The 15,571-nt window shown below is 47.9% G+C and overlaps 1 protein-coding gene across 2 annotated transcripts in view; it reads right to left on the bottom strand.

Annotated features, from left to right (window-relative positions):
- EML5 (EMAP like 5) overlaps nt 1–15,571 on the bottom strand; it is a 378,431-nt gene that overhangs the window by 266,461 nt on the left and 96,399 nt on the right. For both annotated transcript variants that reach the window (XM_029597756.1, XM_029597755.1), the window contains exons 2-4: nt 8,679–8,838; nt 7,551–7,649; nt 4,984–5,052 (exon numbers count right to left, since the gene is read on the bottom strand). In XM_029597756.1, coding sequence (XP_029453616.1) covers nt 4,984–5,052; nt 7,551–7,649; nt 8,679–8,838 — 328 coding nt within the window. The remainder of the gene's footprint in view (nt 1–4,983; nt 5,053–7,550; nt 7,650–8,678; nt 8,839–15,571) is intronic.

Here is a 15,571-nt window from a genome sequence, read left to right on the forward strand (position 1 = left end):
TGTCAATCTGATGTAAATATTTTATCATGGCTGACCAAGAAGGCTGACCAAGAAGAACAATATATTGTTCGAAGTAATATAAAAGGATTTTTTGACGTAGTCAACTGCGTATGAAATTGAACGTATCAGGACTTGACACACTGCACGCTGTGATTTGCACCACTAGTGCATTTAAAGACTAACTTTACATTTACACGCTGCTTTCAGCCATGTTTTTAATACCTTAGACGGATGCCATCAGAACAACCCGGAATGAATGCTACGTTCACGCTGACTGCTAGATTTAGCTAAGTGCACTAGTTATTTTTTGAATTTCAAAGGATTATTTTCGATTATCAGTTTAGCAGGCAAAATAAAATATAAAAATATAAAATAAAAATAAATATTATTGAATATTATTTATGGAAGAAAACACATTAAAAAGTCAATTGAGGATATTATTGTGTTGATATCCATTTTGGAGGGGTTTTTTGACTAATGATTTTGTCCAATTCAACCAATTCACAAGGCGGTTGCCTGAGAATTGGCATCTGAAGTCTTTTTCCTGCATAGTAAAAAATTCTGATAATCTTGTTTATGCACACTGTATCATTATCACCAAATTGCATACATATCTTATGAGCATTTTTCTAACTTTGTATTACCGGATTTTGCACTGTAGATTACATTTTTGTATCCGGGGGTTTTTGCTTTGTTTGCATTTTTTTTTATTTACATGTTGGGGGAGTCGAGGGCTGCCTCAGCACTGACCCCCCACTCAACCTCCCCGTTTTGCCACAATTTTTAATTTTTGAGCCAGAGGCCCTTTAAGGCGATGGCGGTCCCCTGAAGTTGAGGTCACCATCATATTAAAGGGCCGCTCACCACATTTTTTTGTCCCGTGGTATCTGGCCACCAGACAACAGAATGCGCCATACAGCCACAATTCTTTTTCAGGGGAGGGGCACCAGGAGTGCGGCGACACCCCCCCCCCCTCGCAATAGTGGGACACCTCCTGCGATAAAACTTCGTGGCTTAGTGCATCCAGGGATAAGTTATCCAGCTAACTCGGACATTCAGAATTAACTGGATAACTTAGCCAGTTAACTCTGAATGTCCTAAGGTTAGCCGGCTATATCTAAGATAGACGCTATATTCAATAGTGCGGCTGCACTACTGAATATACCTCCAAAGTTAGCTGGATAAGTTTATCCAGCTAACTTTGCTTTCTGGACAGTGACTGAATATGGACCTGTATATATATATATATATATACACACACCTTTTTATTAGACTAACCTAATACAATGCCAAGAAGTGCAAAGTCATGCATATGGGGAGTGGAAATCCGAATGAACTGTACTCGATGGGGGGGGGAAAGGCTGATGTGCACGGAGCAGGAGAGGGACCTTGGGGTGATAGTGTCAAATGATGTGAAGACAGCGAAACAATGCGACAAGGCGATAGCAAAAGCCAGAAGAATGCTGGGCTGCATAGAGAGAGGAATATCGAGTAAGAAAAGGGAAGTGATTATTCCCTTGTACAGGTCCTTGGTGAGGCCTCACCTGGAGTACTGTGTTCAGTTCTGGAGACCGTATCTACAAAAAGACAAAGACAAGATGGAAGCGGTACAGAGAAGGGCGACCAGGAAGGTGGAGGATCTTCATCGGATGACGTACGAGGAGAGATTGAAGAATCTAAATATGTACACCCTGGAGGAAAGGAGGAGCAGAGGTGATATGATACAGACTTTCAGATACTTGAAAGGTTTTAATGATCCAAAAACAACGACAAACCTCTTCCGTAGGAAAATAATCAGCAGAACCAGGGGTCACGATTTGAGGCTCCAGGGAGGAAGATTCAGAACCAATGTCAGGAAGTATTTCTTCACAGAGAGGGTGGTGGATGCTTGGAATGCCCTTCCGGAGGAAGTGGTGAAGACCAGAACTGTGAAAGACTTCAAAGGGGCGTGGGATAAACACTGCGGATCCATAAAGTCAAGAGGCCGCCAATGAAGAGTGGGTGACTCGCCAGAATGATGGCTATTGACACAATACCCTTATTAAATAAACATACACAGGCTTACTGTGACTCCTACATCGCTCTAAGCTTCAACAACAAGAGGTAATGGAAAAAAGGATTTGCACTCACAAAGAGGGGAGTAGCTGGCTTGTTACGGCGGTTACTACCCCAAACCAAATATGCCTGATACTTCACTTTCAATGCATATACAGCATAGCTCTCTGCTTCAATGACAGGGGAGAAGAATAACTGACAGGGGAGAAGAATAACTGATACTTCACACATCCAGCAGAGCTCTCTGCTACAACGGCAAGGGAGAAGAAAAAGGGTTCGCACTCAAAAAGCGGGGAGTAGGTGGCTTGTTACGGCGGTTACTACCCCAAACCAAATGTGCCTGATACTTCACTTTCAATGCATATCCAGCATGGTTCTCTGCTTCATCGGCATGGGAGAAAGACTTATACGTCACGCATATCCAGCATAGCTCTCTGATTCAACGGCAGGGGAAAAAAAAAAAAAAAAAAAAACAAAAAACTGATGCTTCACGCATATCCTGCATAGCTTCAACGACAGGGGTGAAGAAAAAAAGGATTCGCAATCACAAAGCGAGGAGTAGCTGGCTTGTTACGGCGGTTACTACCCCAAACCAAATGTGCCTGATACTTCACTTTCAATGCATATCCAGCATGGCTCTCTGCTTCAACGGCAGGGGAGAAGAAAAAAAAAAACCAACAAGGGCTGTACAACACAGTCTGGGTAAAACAAATAAGCATGGGTGTAGCTTGCTTATCGCAGCAGTTACTGCCCCTACTACCCCTAACTAATCAAGCTAGATATTTCACTTGCATGCAGCTCCATCACTGCTCTCTACATTAATGGTGGGGGTGGAAGGGGAATAGAACAAGGAGCTAAGAGTAACAGATAAGAATGAGAGAAAAAATGTGTGAGGCTTGCTGGGCAGACTGGATGGGCCATTCGGTCTTCTTCTGCCGTCATTTCTATGTTTCTATGTTTCTATGTTTCATTTCTTGAATAGCTTTCAGGAGCTATTCAAGGTCCCAAAATAAATCAGTCATCCACACCTACCTGCATGGGTGCCTGACAGGATGCAGGTTCTGTGTTATCTCGACGTTCTAGCAGAAATGCGGGCACTCACCTAGCCAGGTGTGCCTGTCAGGCTACTCAGGGGACATAGAAGGCTGAAAGTTTGGGCTACAGCCCTGCTAGTATTGTTGGTTATTCAGACTTTTACAGAGAAAGGTGGGAAAGGTGGGTGCTGGAAAGAACTAAGGGGCAGATTTTTAAACCAGCGCGCTTGGGATACATTCGTGTGTGCTACCCGGCGCGCACAAATGTACACCCGATTTTATAACATGCACGCGCTGCCGAAATCGGAGCGGCCTGGGAGGGAACTTTTCTTCCGCTTCCCCCCTTCTTCCCCTATCTAACCCACCCCCCAGCCCTACCTAAATCCCCCCCCTATCTTATTTCAAGTATTTACGCCTGCCTCTGGCAGGCGTATCTTGCGCGCACCGGCCAGCTGCCAGCGCACCATCCCCCGGCACAGCCACTGTGCCGGAGGCCTCGGTCCCACCCCCGCCCCCTTACCGCCCCTTTTTCAAAGCCCCGGGACACACGCGCGTCCCGGGGCTTGCGCACGCCGCCGAGCCTATGCAAAATAGGCTCGGCGGCGTGCAGGAGCATATTTTCGGGGTTACGCGCGTAATCCTTTGAAAATCTACCCCTAAGTGGGGATCTTGTCTGCTCTTCCATCCAAGACAGTGGCGTACAAAGGAAAAAGACAAAAAAAATGACCATCCTGGGCAAGGGGAAATCTTGCAGGTAGTCATACTTTGTGACTGGCGGCTGAGATGTACATTATCCTTGGCAGTATGGGCAGGATAACTGGGCAGACGGGACGGGCCAAACTTGTTCTGCCATCATTTTACTGTGTTACTATGTACCCGAACATCCGGCATCCCAGGTCCCCCGTGCCCTTTCCTGACAGCACTCCATCAACACCAACCCGTTGCGCTGGGCCGGTCAGCGCCTATCCTGCCAAACCGACCCGGCTAAGTGAGTGCCGACACTTCCACTAGCATTTCTCATATCAGGTTCTCTTACTCTACGGCTTCCTTTTCACCGACGGTAATGCTAAGCAAGCACAGCTCCGCAACAACATTTGCTCATTTGCTTTCTAAATTCCCCGACCAAAAGGGCTTCCCTGTATCAGCTAGGTATCAATCAATTAACAGTACAATTTTATTGATTCAGGGTAAATAGGAGGCACAGGATACTCTGGTTTCTCCTCAGATCAAATGAATTGGCGGAACTCTCATGGCCTCTTTTTGGCTGGGATCCAAGTGCAAGGTTCAGCGCCATGAGCTGAGAACAATCCTTTCTTGGACTTTCGGCTGAGAACGAGATCCTGCTGCCTACCCACTGACCCCCATTAGGGACATCATGATGCAACGCTCACTGTTAAAGCAGGAGTACTAAACCTCCTACTAAAACAAAAAGCGGAATTTGAAATCTTCCAGATCAGAAAGTGAAATCGCTGACCCGCTTCCTATTTAAGGACTGCTTTGTGAGAATTTTACTGCTGACGCTTTGATACTCTTTACAGTTCTATTTATGAGTATTTTATGATAGATTTCTTTATTTGCTTAATACGTTGTTTTATGTTTGTTGTTTTAGTGATAATTATGTTTTGATTGTATTGATTTTATTATGTTTAACTCTGTCTACAGCACCTTCACAATTAAGCGAGGAATAAATGGAATAAAACCTCCTCCTACATAACTTGGAAGCAGGTCACACAGCAAGTGTTAGTAACAAAATCCAGCTGATCAAGAAAAATATACAATTCTTAGCTTGAAAATTAATCATACTATAACTTGAAATTTTTAACAAAAATCCATTTGAAAAACATTAATTTCACTATATTCTGCAAAGGAAGAAAATATGAACTTAGTACAGTACCTTGATGTGCTTAACACCACAGCTGACCAGTTTGTTTGGTTGATACAAATCCCAAGAAATATCAAATATCTGCAAATGAATCAGACCTGCAGTCAAACAGAATGCATTTGTAGAATGAAAGCCCAGCAGGGAAGGTGAAGGCCAACACACTTGCATTTCACCGTGTCTGTGAAACAGGCCCATCTGGGAAGGCAGGGAGTCGTAGTACACATCGGAAGCTGAGCGCAGTGCAGCTGACTACCAGTGAACAGCGAGCAAAGAGCGCATGGAAGACATTTGCTTCAAGGGGGTGTAACGCCAACGAAGAGCATCGTGAACAGAGTCAGGAAAAATCGAACGCTATTTCACTTCAATCAAACGTTTCAAAAAATTCTTGCAAAAATGCGAAAGGAACACTCCAATACCCATCATCATTAGATAACCAATAGCAGGAATTAGCTGGGACTGGATGCATGAATTATGATTTCCTTCGGACATAGGGTCATTTTCAGAGCCACTGCCACAGGAAGGAAAGTGCTTTACCTGCGGAAATGGACTTTTAGAAACCTGCCTGCCCTAAACGCCAGAAAAAGCAAGCGTGCGGGGCCTCTCTGTGTATTTGGGGTTTTTTTTTTACCTGCAGTGTGAGGAGCTGTTCCCAGAAACAAGATGGGGGAGGGGCTTGCACTTAACACGCATACCAAGAAGAGAGTAGGAGATTCAAAAGCATGCACATAATTTTTCTTGGGAAAAACTACCTGCATGAATTAGCATGTTTAAATGCACGAGGCTGGTTTTTTTGCTGGGATAATTTTCAAAAAGACAATGAAACGGTAGCTTTCAAAGCAGTGTGCAGGCGCATATTGGCACGTGTGCGCCGGCGCGCACCCAGAGGCGCGGCGATTTTATAACTTGCGCGTACATATGCACGCATGTTATAAAATAGCCTGGGTGCGCGCAGATGAGCACCCAATTTTAAGTGGGCGCGTGCCCAGTCGGATAAACCCCGCTTCTACCGCGAAAGACGGGGAATTTTAAAAGGGGCACGCATCCACGCTATTCCCAGTTTCACCAGTTTGTCCACCAGTTCACCCACTTCCAAACCCCCTGGTTTAATAGCCTACACTGCCCCCAGTTACCCCAGACCCTTAAAAACCCCCAGGGATGCTTGGTTTATCTTTTTTTTTTAACTTACACCTCCTCCCTAGCAGAAGTAAACTTACACTGCACGCGACCTGGGTGCGCGCCAAGGCACATAAGTATTTGCACGCGCAGGAGTCGATTTTCGAAAATCCACGCACGCATCCATGAGAACACGGCTCCTGCTGCGCGCACATGGATGCGGCGATTTTATATAACATGAGTGCGTCACCGCGCGCATGTTATAAAATATGGATCCCGCGCGCGCATGCGAGCCAGATTTTAATGCCAGCGCACGCCCGCAAGGGGGGGGATTTTAAAAAACAGCACGCAGCGACGCGGGTAGGCCTTTCCCAGTACCCTCCCAGTCCGTTCCATTTAAGGAGCGGACTGGAAGGAACTTTCCTATACTCCTTCCTATCCTTCCTCCCTTTTCCCCTCTCTTCCCCTAACTAACTCTATCTATCCTAGAATTTTTTGTATTAAAGCTTACCTATTCCTCCGAGCAGGTTTAAGTTTTGTGCGCCGGGGAGGCTGCCGGGACACACTTCCCCGAGACAGAGCCTAATAGCTGCTATCCTGGCAGGCCCCCGCCCCACCCAGACCCCCGTCCCACGGCCCCGCCCCCTTTTCATTGAGCCCGGCACTTCTGTGCGTATCAAGGAGATACCCGCGTGGCCAGGCCGTTTTTAAAACGAGCTTTGTGCGCGCGCGAGGTCCGGCCGCGCGCGTATCTCCCGGATTTTACGTGCGCCGGCGTTTGAAAATTCGGGTGACATTTCTTGGCCCCCCGCCCTGAAACGCCCAGACCCCGCCCTTTTTTTTTAGATCAGCGTGGGAAGTGAGGGTTGCGGGACATACGCGGGCATCTTTAAAATTTCGGTGGGCGCACACCAGCCCGACTTGCGCAGGTGTCTCCCCATCTTGACGCTCACCAGGCTTATAAAATCACTCTTTCCCTTTGAAAATGAGCGAAAGCTGTAGGTAAAACATGCGCACAGGCTTTGCAGCAACGCAAATGCTTTTATAATTACCTCTGTAGAGGGCAATTTACAAGGCTGAAAGTTGCCTCCTCTGCCTGGCTAAAAGCGACAGTAATTTTGAAATTTGGGGCGGAGCTTGCTGTCCCAGGGGAGCTGGGGGAGGGGGGGATAATTTGTATCCCTGGTCCTGCAAGTACATTTTCATAAGGAAACCGCCGTGAAAGGAGCTACAAGCACCACCTTCAGAGAATTTCCCGCCCCAGCTGCTCTCTTTTAACATTATTTTATTATTTTTTAAATGATGAGATATTGCTGAAACGATGGATTTAACCATCCTCGGCATTTTGCACAGAATTTCCCCCATTAATGACGACTGCGTTTGGATTTGCAAATCTCGTGAAAGATGGGCATTGGAGTGTCGAGCGACGTAAAGTCAGGCTTTTTCCCCCACAGCCCTTTCCTTACCCTGTCGGTGTGACCAGGGGCCATGGACAGCATCTTCCCTTTTCTCCAGTCCCAGACACAGATTGTATTCTTTGAGTCCAGGCCAACGGAGACCAGGCGCTGAGGTTTCCAAGCAGCAGCCAAGGAACGGCCAGCGTAAAAAAAAAAACAAGAGAAAAAAAAAAAAAGATTAATTTCAAGGAGGACCAAGTTTCTTTGCCCTTTATTTTGGAAGGTGTGTTAGGAATTTTCTGACATAAAAATTAATTTGCAAAGATTTATATATATATAGGCGTCTCTCGCGAGAAATTCAAAGGTGTGGAAAGAAACCAAGCACAAGATTAAATATCCGAATACCCCACCCTTTCGTCCTTCCACCCCCTGGTGACCCAAATGTCAACAAATGAAAAAAAAGCCATGGGCCGAATCAAGCATCTGAGGATATTGACCCATCTACTAAGTTAGAACTTTTGCAGAATGTTAGGCCTTAGACAGATTCCTGGGGCAAACTTAGACCAGAAACGACCAAATCAGCTAATCACAATTGGTTGGTTCGCAGCTTCCTTCCATCCAGCTATATTCTGCAGACCTCTTGAACCGGCTCCTCGGGTTACAATAAACTCTTGAGAAGAGAGAATAAAAACCCTTTTACCTCTTGAACTCTTGCCGTGTGCAGGGTTTCAACTACCTTTAATCCAGAAGGGGATTTCTAACTTCTTTGTTAACCCGAGGAAGTACTATCTATTCTCACTGCCAAACGTGTGAAAATACTCCCAGATGTGCTAGCAAAACCAGCACTGAAAGAAAGCAGGAAATAACTGAAAACCGGGCTAAGTTACAGCTGTGATAGACAGGTGCGCATGCTCCAAAAACACTTTAAGCGACGGATTTTATAATACTCCTTTACGGAAAATTTTAGAAGTGCTTTTGTGCAGAAGCCGGATTAATCCAGTCGGACTGGATTAATGTACGACCAGTCAAAAAAGAGGAATATGAAAGTAAAATAAAGAAAGAAAACTCTAGTCTAGAAGATAAGCATGATAACCCTGAAATGAGAACTACGCAGGAAAAAGCCCCTTCAAGGGAAGATACATGGAGCACGGCAAAGATAAACTGGAAAGCAATTAAAAATATAAATGTGGACATTACCTGCCCGTCTAAGTCGAACGCCAAGCAAGCTATGCCGTGTGTGTGCACGTCCTTGAGTATCGATATAGTCTGAACTGTGTACGAGTCCCAGACGCAGATGAACGGCTCCTTCCCAACTTGCCCCGTGGCCACCAATGCTCGTTCGGGATGCAGAGCCAGGCTGGAAAACAAGACAAAACCAAAACATCAAAAGAAAATATTACTTTCTCTTCTGCTACAGTCTTTAAGAGAGTAATTTTCAAACTGATCGCACAGGGACATCAGCCTGAATTTTCAGAGAGGGCTTGAGCACATTAAGCCCACTTTGAAAACCTGCCGGTGGCTCCCGGAATGCACGATGACCCACGCGTACAAAGTTACACCTGCCTCCCATGCCTGAATCTTTTCCCTGCCCCCCCCAACTCTGCCCCCCCCCCCCCCCCCCAAGAACATATCTTGCTAGTGCTCATAAAAGTGGATTCGAAATCAAGTTACCCATATACATTTACACTCACGCAGAGGTGATTTAAGCACATAAACCAGGGTTTGTAAATGCAATTCCTTTTGAAAATTACCTCCTAAAAGCACAAAAACAATTACTTGAAAACCCCGAGTCTATTTTGTCAGTTTCAGAACATCTTTAAGGTCCTTATGTTCCCACTTTCTCACCTGCCGGTTTCTGTGCGTAGCCATTGAATTTTAAGTTCCTCCTGTTCCTGAATAAAATGCACGCACTCTCAGAGCCATAAGATCTTTACAAAGCTGCACCGTCACTGCCGGCTCACGTGCAACAACATCTTTGCATAAAACGTTTACATTTGTTTTGGCTGCACATTACCCACACAAAGGTGTTTTTACTTTTCCAGCACATAAAGGGGTAGATCTTTAAAAAATACGCGATCGCGTACTTTTGTTTGCGCACCAGGTGCGAACAAAAGTATGCTGGATTTTATAAGATACGCACGTAGCCGCGCCTATCTTATAAAATCTGGGGTCGGCGCGCGCAAGGGGGTGCACATTTGTGCAACCTGCGCGCGCCGAGCCCAGCGCGCGCTGCCTGTTCCCTCCGAGGCCGCTCCGATTTCGGAGCGGCCTCGGAGGGAACTTTCCTTCGCCCTCCCCCCACCTTCCCCTCCCTTCCCCTACCTAACCCACCCCCCCTACCTTTGTCGGCAAAGTTACTTTGCGCGCATCGGCCGGCAGCCCCGCTCCGTCCTCCGGTCCCGGGGGCTGGTCCGGAGGCCTCGACCACGCCCCCGGGCCGGCACCACGCCCCCGGGCCCGCCCCCGAAACGCCGCGTCGTTTCGGGGGCGGGCCCGGACACACCCCCTCCCGTCCCTTTTCGAAAGCCCCGGGACTTACGCGCGTCCCGGGGCTTTATGCGCGCCGGCGGCCTATGCAAAATGGGGTAGATTTTCAAACGAGCGCGAACAGCCTACTTTTGTTTGCGCTCCAGGCGCAAACAAAAGTACGCTGGATTTTAGTAGATACGCGCATAGTCGCGCGTATCGGCTAAAATCCTGGATCGGCGCGCGCAAGGCTATCGATTTCGTATAGCCTGCGCGCGCCGAGCCGCGCAGCCTACCCCCGTTCCCTCCTAGGCCGCTCCGAAATCGGAGCGGCCTAGAAGGGAACTTTCCTTTGCCCTCCCCTCACCTTCCCCTCCCTTCCCCTACCTAACCCACCCGCCCGGCCCTGTCTAAACCCCGATCCTACCTTTGTCGGGGGATTTACGCCTCCCAGAGGGAGGCGTAAATCCCCGCGCGCGAGCGGGACCCCTGCGCGCCGGGCCGCGACCTGGGGGCGGGTACGGAGGGCGAGGCCACGCCCCCGGACCGCCCCGGGGCGTAGCCACGCCCCCGTACCCGCCCCCAAAACGCTGCCGGCACGCCCCCGAAACGCCGCGCAATCCGGCCCCGCCCCCCGACACGCCTCCCGACACGCCCACTCCGAAAACCCCGGGACTTACGCGAGTCCCGGGGTTGTGCGCGCGCCGGTGAGCCTATGTAAAATAGGCTCACCGGCGCGCAGGGCCCTGCTCGCGTAAATCCGCCCGGTTTTGGGCGGATTTAGGCGAGCAGGGCTCTGAAAATCTACCCCAATAGGCCGCCGGCGCGCAGGGCTTTTAAAATCTGCCCCAAAGCATTTCCATGTAATTGATGCAAAATTTACACATTTTTGGGCCTGATTTTCAAAGGCATTTACATGCTTAAAACTGGGTTTTACACATGTAAATGCATTTTACCCATGTATGTAGGCTTCTGAAAATTGTTACAACATATGTCTCCGAACTGTCCATGCGTTTTACCAGTGTTAAATGCACTGAATGCAGGTAAATGGCGTTTGAAAATTACTATAAAAATGTCACATTTCCATGCATAATGCCTTTGAAAATTCACCTGTGAATAGGCTGCCAATGGGTCTTGTATTTTTATGTCTCCTATCATCATAACAAAATAATATTTGCATTTATAGAGCATCTTTTATTCAAATAGGATCCCAGTTATACAGATAATTATAATGCATCAGAAATTATGCAAACAGTCTCCTCTTGGGGATCAAGCCTGGCTGTTGTTGGCCTGTAGGAGTAGCCTAGTGGTTAGTGCAGCAGGTTAAGCATGAGGGCAGCCAGGGTTCATGTCCCATTGATGATGAGCCTTGTGACTTTCGGGGGGGGGGGACTCTTCCCTCTCCATTTTCTCCCTAGAGAAATATCTACTGTGCTACCAACGAAAGGGGTGATATAAATAAATATTAAATGTGGTATCCAAGCTTATGACAGATTCCAAAGAGGGAAAACAAAACAATGTATTATTATGGTCCCAATTATAACTGGGAAAAGCGAGGCATAGGGAAATAAACGTTCCTTGACAAGTCCAAAATAAGTGAGCGGGATTTAGGTTTAGTTTATTTCAAGCAATTGTTAGCTGCCTCTGTCAAACCTCAGAAGCACAATTGCCGCAACCTCTAAATCACATGCAGTATGAGAAAGGGATGGGCAGTTTGGCCTTTTAGTCCATGTTACTCTGCTTCCAAAGAGGGTAATTCCTGCACATTAATCCAGGTTAGCTGATTTGTATATGAAAATGGTACACAGGGAGGACAACTTTCAAACAAACAGGCATGATGGTATATATGCACACCTATGACCAAAGGCAGGTTTACATAAGTATTTTATAATATGTGCATATGATATATACGCATATCTCTAACCTGCAGCATGCATGCGCATATGCAGTCTTATGCACGAATACATGCAATGCATCGAAACTACATACATCAATGTTCTGAACGCACGTACCTTTCCTGTTGTTTTTTAAATATGCACGTGTACAATTTACACACAAAAATAAAGTACGACTTATTCCTGTAATTCCTGATTTATGCCCATTTTAAAACATGCGCACATAAATTAAATTAACCAGTTTATCAATTAAGTCCAACAATTCACCCAGTCCTTTTAAAGGTCAAAACCCTCCTGATTCTTCAGCCTGAATGCCCCCCAATTCACCCAGACATCCCACCCAGCCAGTGCTATGCAATAAACACGTTTAACACCTCTCATGCCAGATAATTAGCGGGTGTAAAAATATGCGAATAAATTGGCAAATATAAGTGCCCAGGGACACCTCTAGACCGCTGAGTTTTGCAGCATATAAATGCGCACAAAAGTGAAAACACACGTGTATTTTTTTAATTTTATAAAATAGAGAATACGCCAATAGATGCTACTTATGGGGCGGATTTTAAAAGGGTTACGCGTGTATATTACGCACGTAACCGCGAAAACCTGCTCCTGCACGCGCCGAGCCTATTTTGCAAAGGCCCGGTGACACGCACAAGCCCCGGGACGCGCGTATGTCCCAGGGCCTTGAAAAAAGGGGCGGGGAGTGGGCGAGGAAGTCCGGAGGTGGGGCGGGGGCGGGACCGAGGCCTCCGGCACAATGACCATGCCAGGGGATTGCGCGCCGGCACTTGGCCGGCGCATGCAACCTACGCCTGCCCAGAGGCAGGCGTAACTTATTTAACAAAGGTGAGGGGGGGTTTTAGATAGGGCTGGGAGGCGGGTTTGGTAGGGGAATCGAGGGGGCCTCGGAGGGAACAGGGAAAGCCATCAGGGCTCCCCTAGGGCTCGGCGCGTGCCGACCCCAGATTTTATAACAACATGTCAGATTGCGCGCACACATCTACGCCCGCGCGTAGCTACTAAAATCTGGCCCTATGTGCATAATTGCTCATTTTTACACGCATGATATGTTGAGAATTCATTACCTCAAAAGCAGAAAATAATTTGGCATAGAAAGGATAGTGGGAAAAGGGAAACTGGATTCAGTCAGCAACCAACGAGGGCCACGACTTTTATGGTTGGGGATCAAATAAACATGAGGGTAACTTGCTAATGTGGCTTTTACTACCCTCTGGGCTAGATTTTCGTTTCTACGCCTGATTTTATAACATGCGCGCGCACAGCCGCGCGCATGTTATAAAATCCGGGGTCTGCGCGCGCAAGGGGGTGCACGCTTGTGCACCTTGCGCGCGGCGAGCCCTAGGGAAGCCGCGATGGCTTTCCCCTTCCCTCCCCCCCCCCCCCCCCCCATCTTCCCCTCCCTTCCCCTATCTAACCCACTCCCCAGCCCTACCTAAATCCCCACCTTTATTTCTTTATTTATGCCTGCCTCGATTGTGCGCACCGGCCAAATGCCGGCGCGCGAATCCCTGCCACGGCTGCTGTTCCGGAAGCCTCGGTCCCGCCCCCGTCCCACCCCCAGAATTCCCCGCCCGCTCCCCGCCCCTTTTTTCAAGCCCTGGGACATAAGCGCGTCCCTGCCACGGCTGCTGTTCCGGAAGCCTCGGTCCCGCCCCCGTCCCACCCCCAGAATTCTCCGCCCGCTCCCCGCCCCTTTTTTCAAGCCCTGGGACATAAGCGCGTCCCGGGGTTTGCGCGCATTGCTGGGCCTATGCAAAATAGGCCCGGCGCACGCAGGAGGGGTTTAAAAGGATTACGCACATAACCCTTTTAAAATCCGCCCCTCTATCACTAAGCCTGATACTTTTGATGCAGCTCCATCATTGCTCTGTGCTTCCATGGCAAGGGTTAAGGGAAATTGGATTCAAACAGCATCCGAGGGCCCTGACCTTTGCCGTCTGGTGAACTGATGAGCATGGGGGTAACCTGCACGGTGCCGCAGATACTGGCATAAGCTTGCTGGGCAGACCGGGTGGATCATTTGGTCCTTTCCTGTCGTCCTCTCCTATGTGTCTGTGTAACAGCCTCCCAGTTAAAGTGCTGGAGGCAGGGAACAGTATCAAAATTCAAAAAAGCGTGAGAGAGGCACAGAGAATCCTCAGTTGCAGGAAAGCAAAGATAAAAGTTGGAGATGAGGTAAGGTCTGTGGTATTACAACATAAAGGGAAAATGTGCCTGCTAGAGGAGCTATCGTATTTTATTCTTCTATGGAAGTTACATTACTAAGGCCTTTCACAATACACACTCTGAAGCTGGTAACAGTTCCCATTTATGATCTAAGAACAGACAGCTCTGTGCACCGGAGACTGGATGGTCCACAGAAAACTGTCACACCACGGGGCATGTTGACAAGCAAAGCTCATGAAGACCACCGCCCACGAAAAAGGCTACATCTCCTCTTCTGCGCTTCTAACCCTTGAACGAGCCAGAAAACTAGCTCAATCCATTTTTATTGTGCCAATATTTCAGATAATGGCCACATTCCTCTGTAAATAAGGTGGTGATGCACACTAAGCTGCATTCATATCCCTTGCAGTTTTTTTTTTATGCTACATCAACTCATTTGGTAATAATAGATGAGAAATAAAAGAGTAAGCCTTTCCTGACCGTACTGGAATCTCATGACTGTGAATCCTACTGAGAAACTCTGTCTGGCTATTCTCCGCCTGGAGAGTGCACCAAACATTTGATGATGGACCTCACTGTTATGCTGTGAGAAATTTTCCAAGTGATCCTACCCGTATTAATAGGCCCTGGCTGAACACTGCCTTCCTCTCTCTCTGGTTCAAAGTGTGCCTGGGATCCCCCTTCCCCTCGGCAGACTACACAAACAGTGGGCGCACAGCCCATGGGACGCTTTCGGCATGCACACTTCACGCTAGCTAATTCTCAGAGAGAGCCCACGCGGGTACTTTCAGTTTGGAAATCCGCCATAAAGTGTCAGTGCATTAAAAATACGTGCGTCTTCTGCATCTGCAAAGGCTAGCTTTCAAGATCTAAATACTCTCTTCTTCTGATGAGAATCCAAATGTGCACGTGAGGCAGAGAAGATAGCTTCCCTAAGGTTAGATGAACCAAAGGGTTTCCCCCTTTTTGTGTCTATGGGAACAATGCAGAATGGGATTTAGGGAAGGCAAGCAGAGCAACTGTTCAGGCCCCCCCCTTATTAAAGCTGACTGACATCATTGAGGCAGAGCTTCAAGGCACCTGGCACTGGTTGATCCCACTCCTTGGTTTCTTTTCTGGGCCCCCACTGTGTCTAAAGCCAGCCCTGGAACAATGCTTAGTACATCTGACTCATAGAGAGCTACAGAGAGTAACCGCAGAAACAACACTCAGACTGATAAAACTGAGCAAGAGGGGGAAAAAAAAAAAGTGATGATCCTGGAGAGGAGCCCATGAAAGGGGGGTGGCTCTGGGCTCCACGAGCTCTGCAGGAACCACACCTCGGGAGAAGACTGGACTGAAAAGGGGGCAGCAATGAAACGTCAGGGAAGCAGGGAGAGCCCTCGCAGCTGGAGTAGGAAGGAGCCACACTTGGGAATGCTTCACAGGGAGGAGGGCAAGCAAAAAAAACTGTCAGGGCTGGTCTTGAACTAATGTCCTTCTGGCTGGGAGAGGTAGAGGCCTGTCCCCCGAGCCACTGGTAGGGCCATCTTATGCAAG

The sequence above is a fragment of the Rhinatrema bivittatum genome, chromosome 4, assembly GCF_901001135.1.
Source record: "Rhinatrema bivittatum chromosome 4, aRhiBiv1.1, whole genome shotgun sequence".
In the NCBI taxonomy this organism is placed as follows: domain Eukaryota; kingdom Metazoa; phylum Chordata; class Amphibia; order Gymnophiona; family Rhinatrematidae; genus Rhinatrema; species Rhinatrema bivittatum.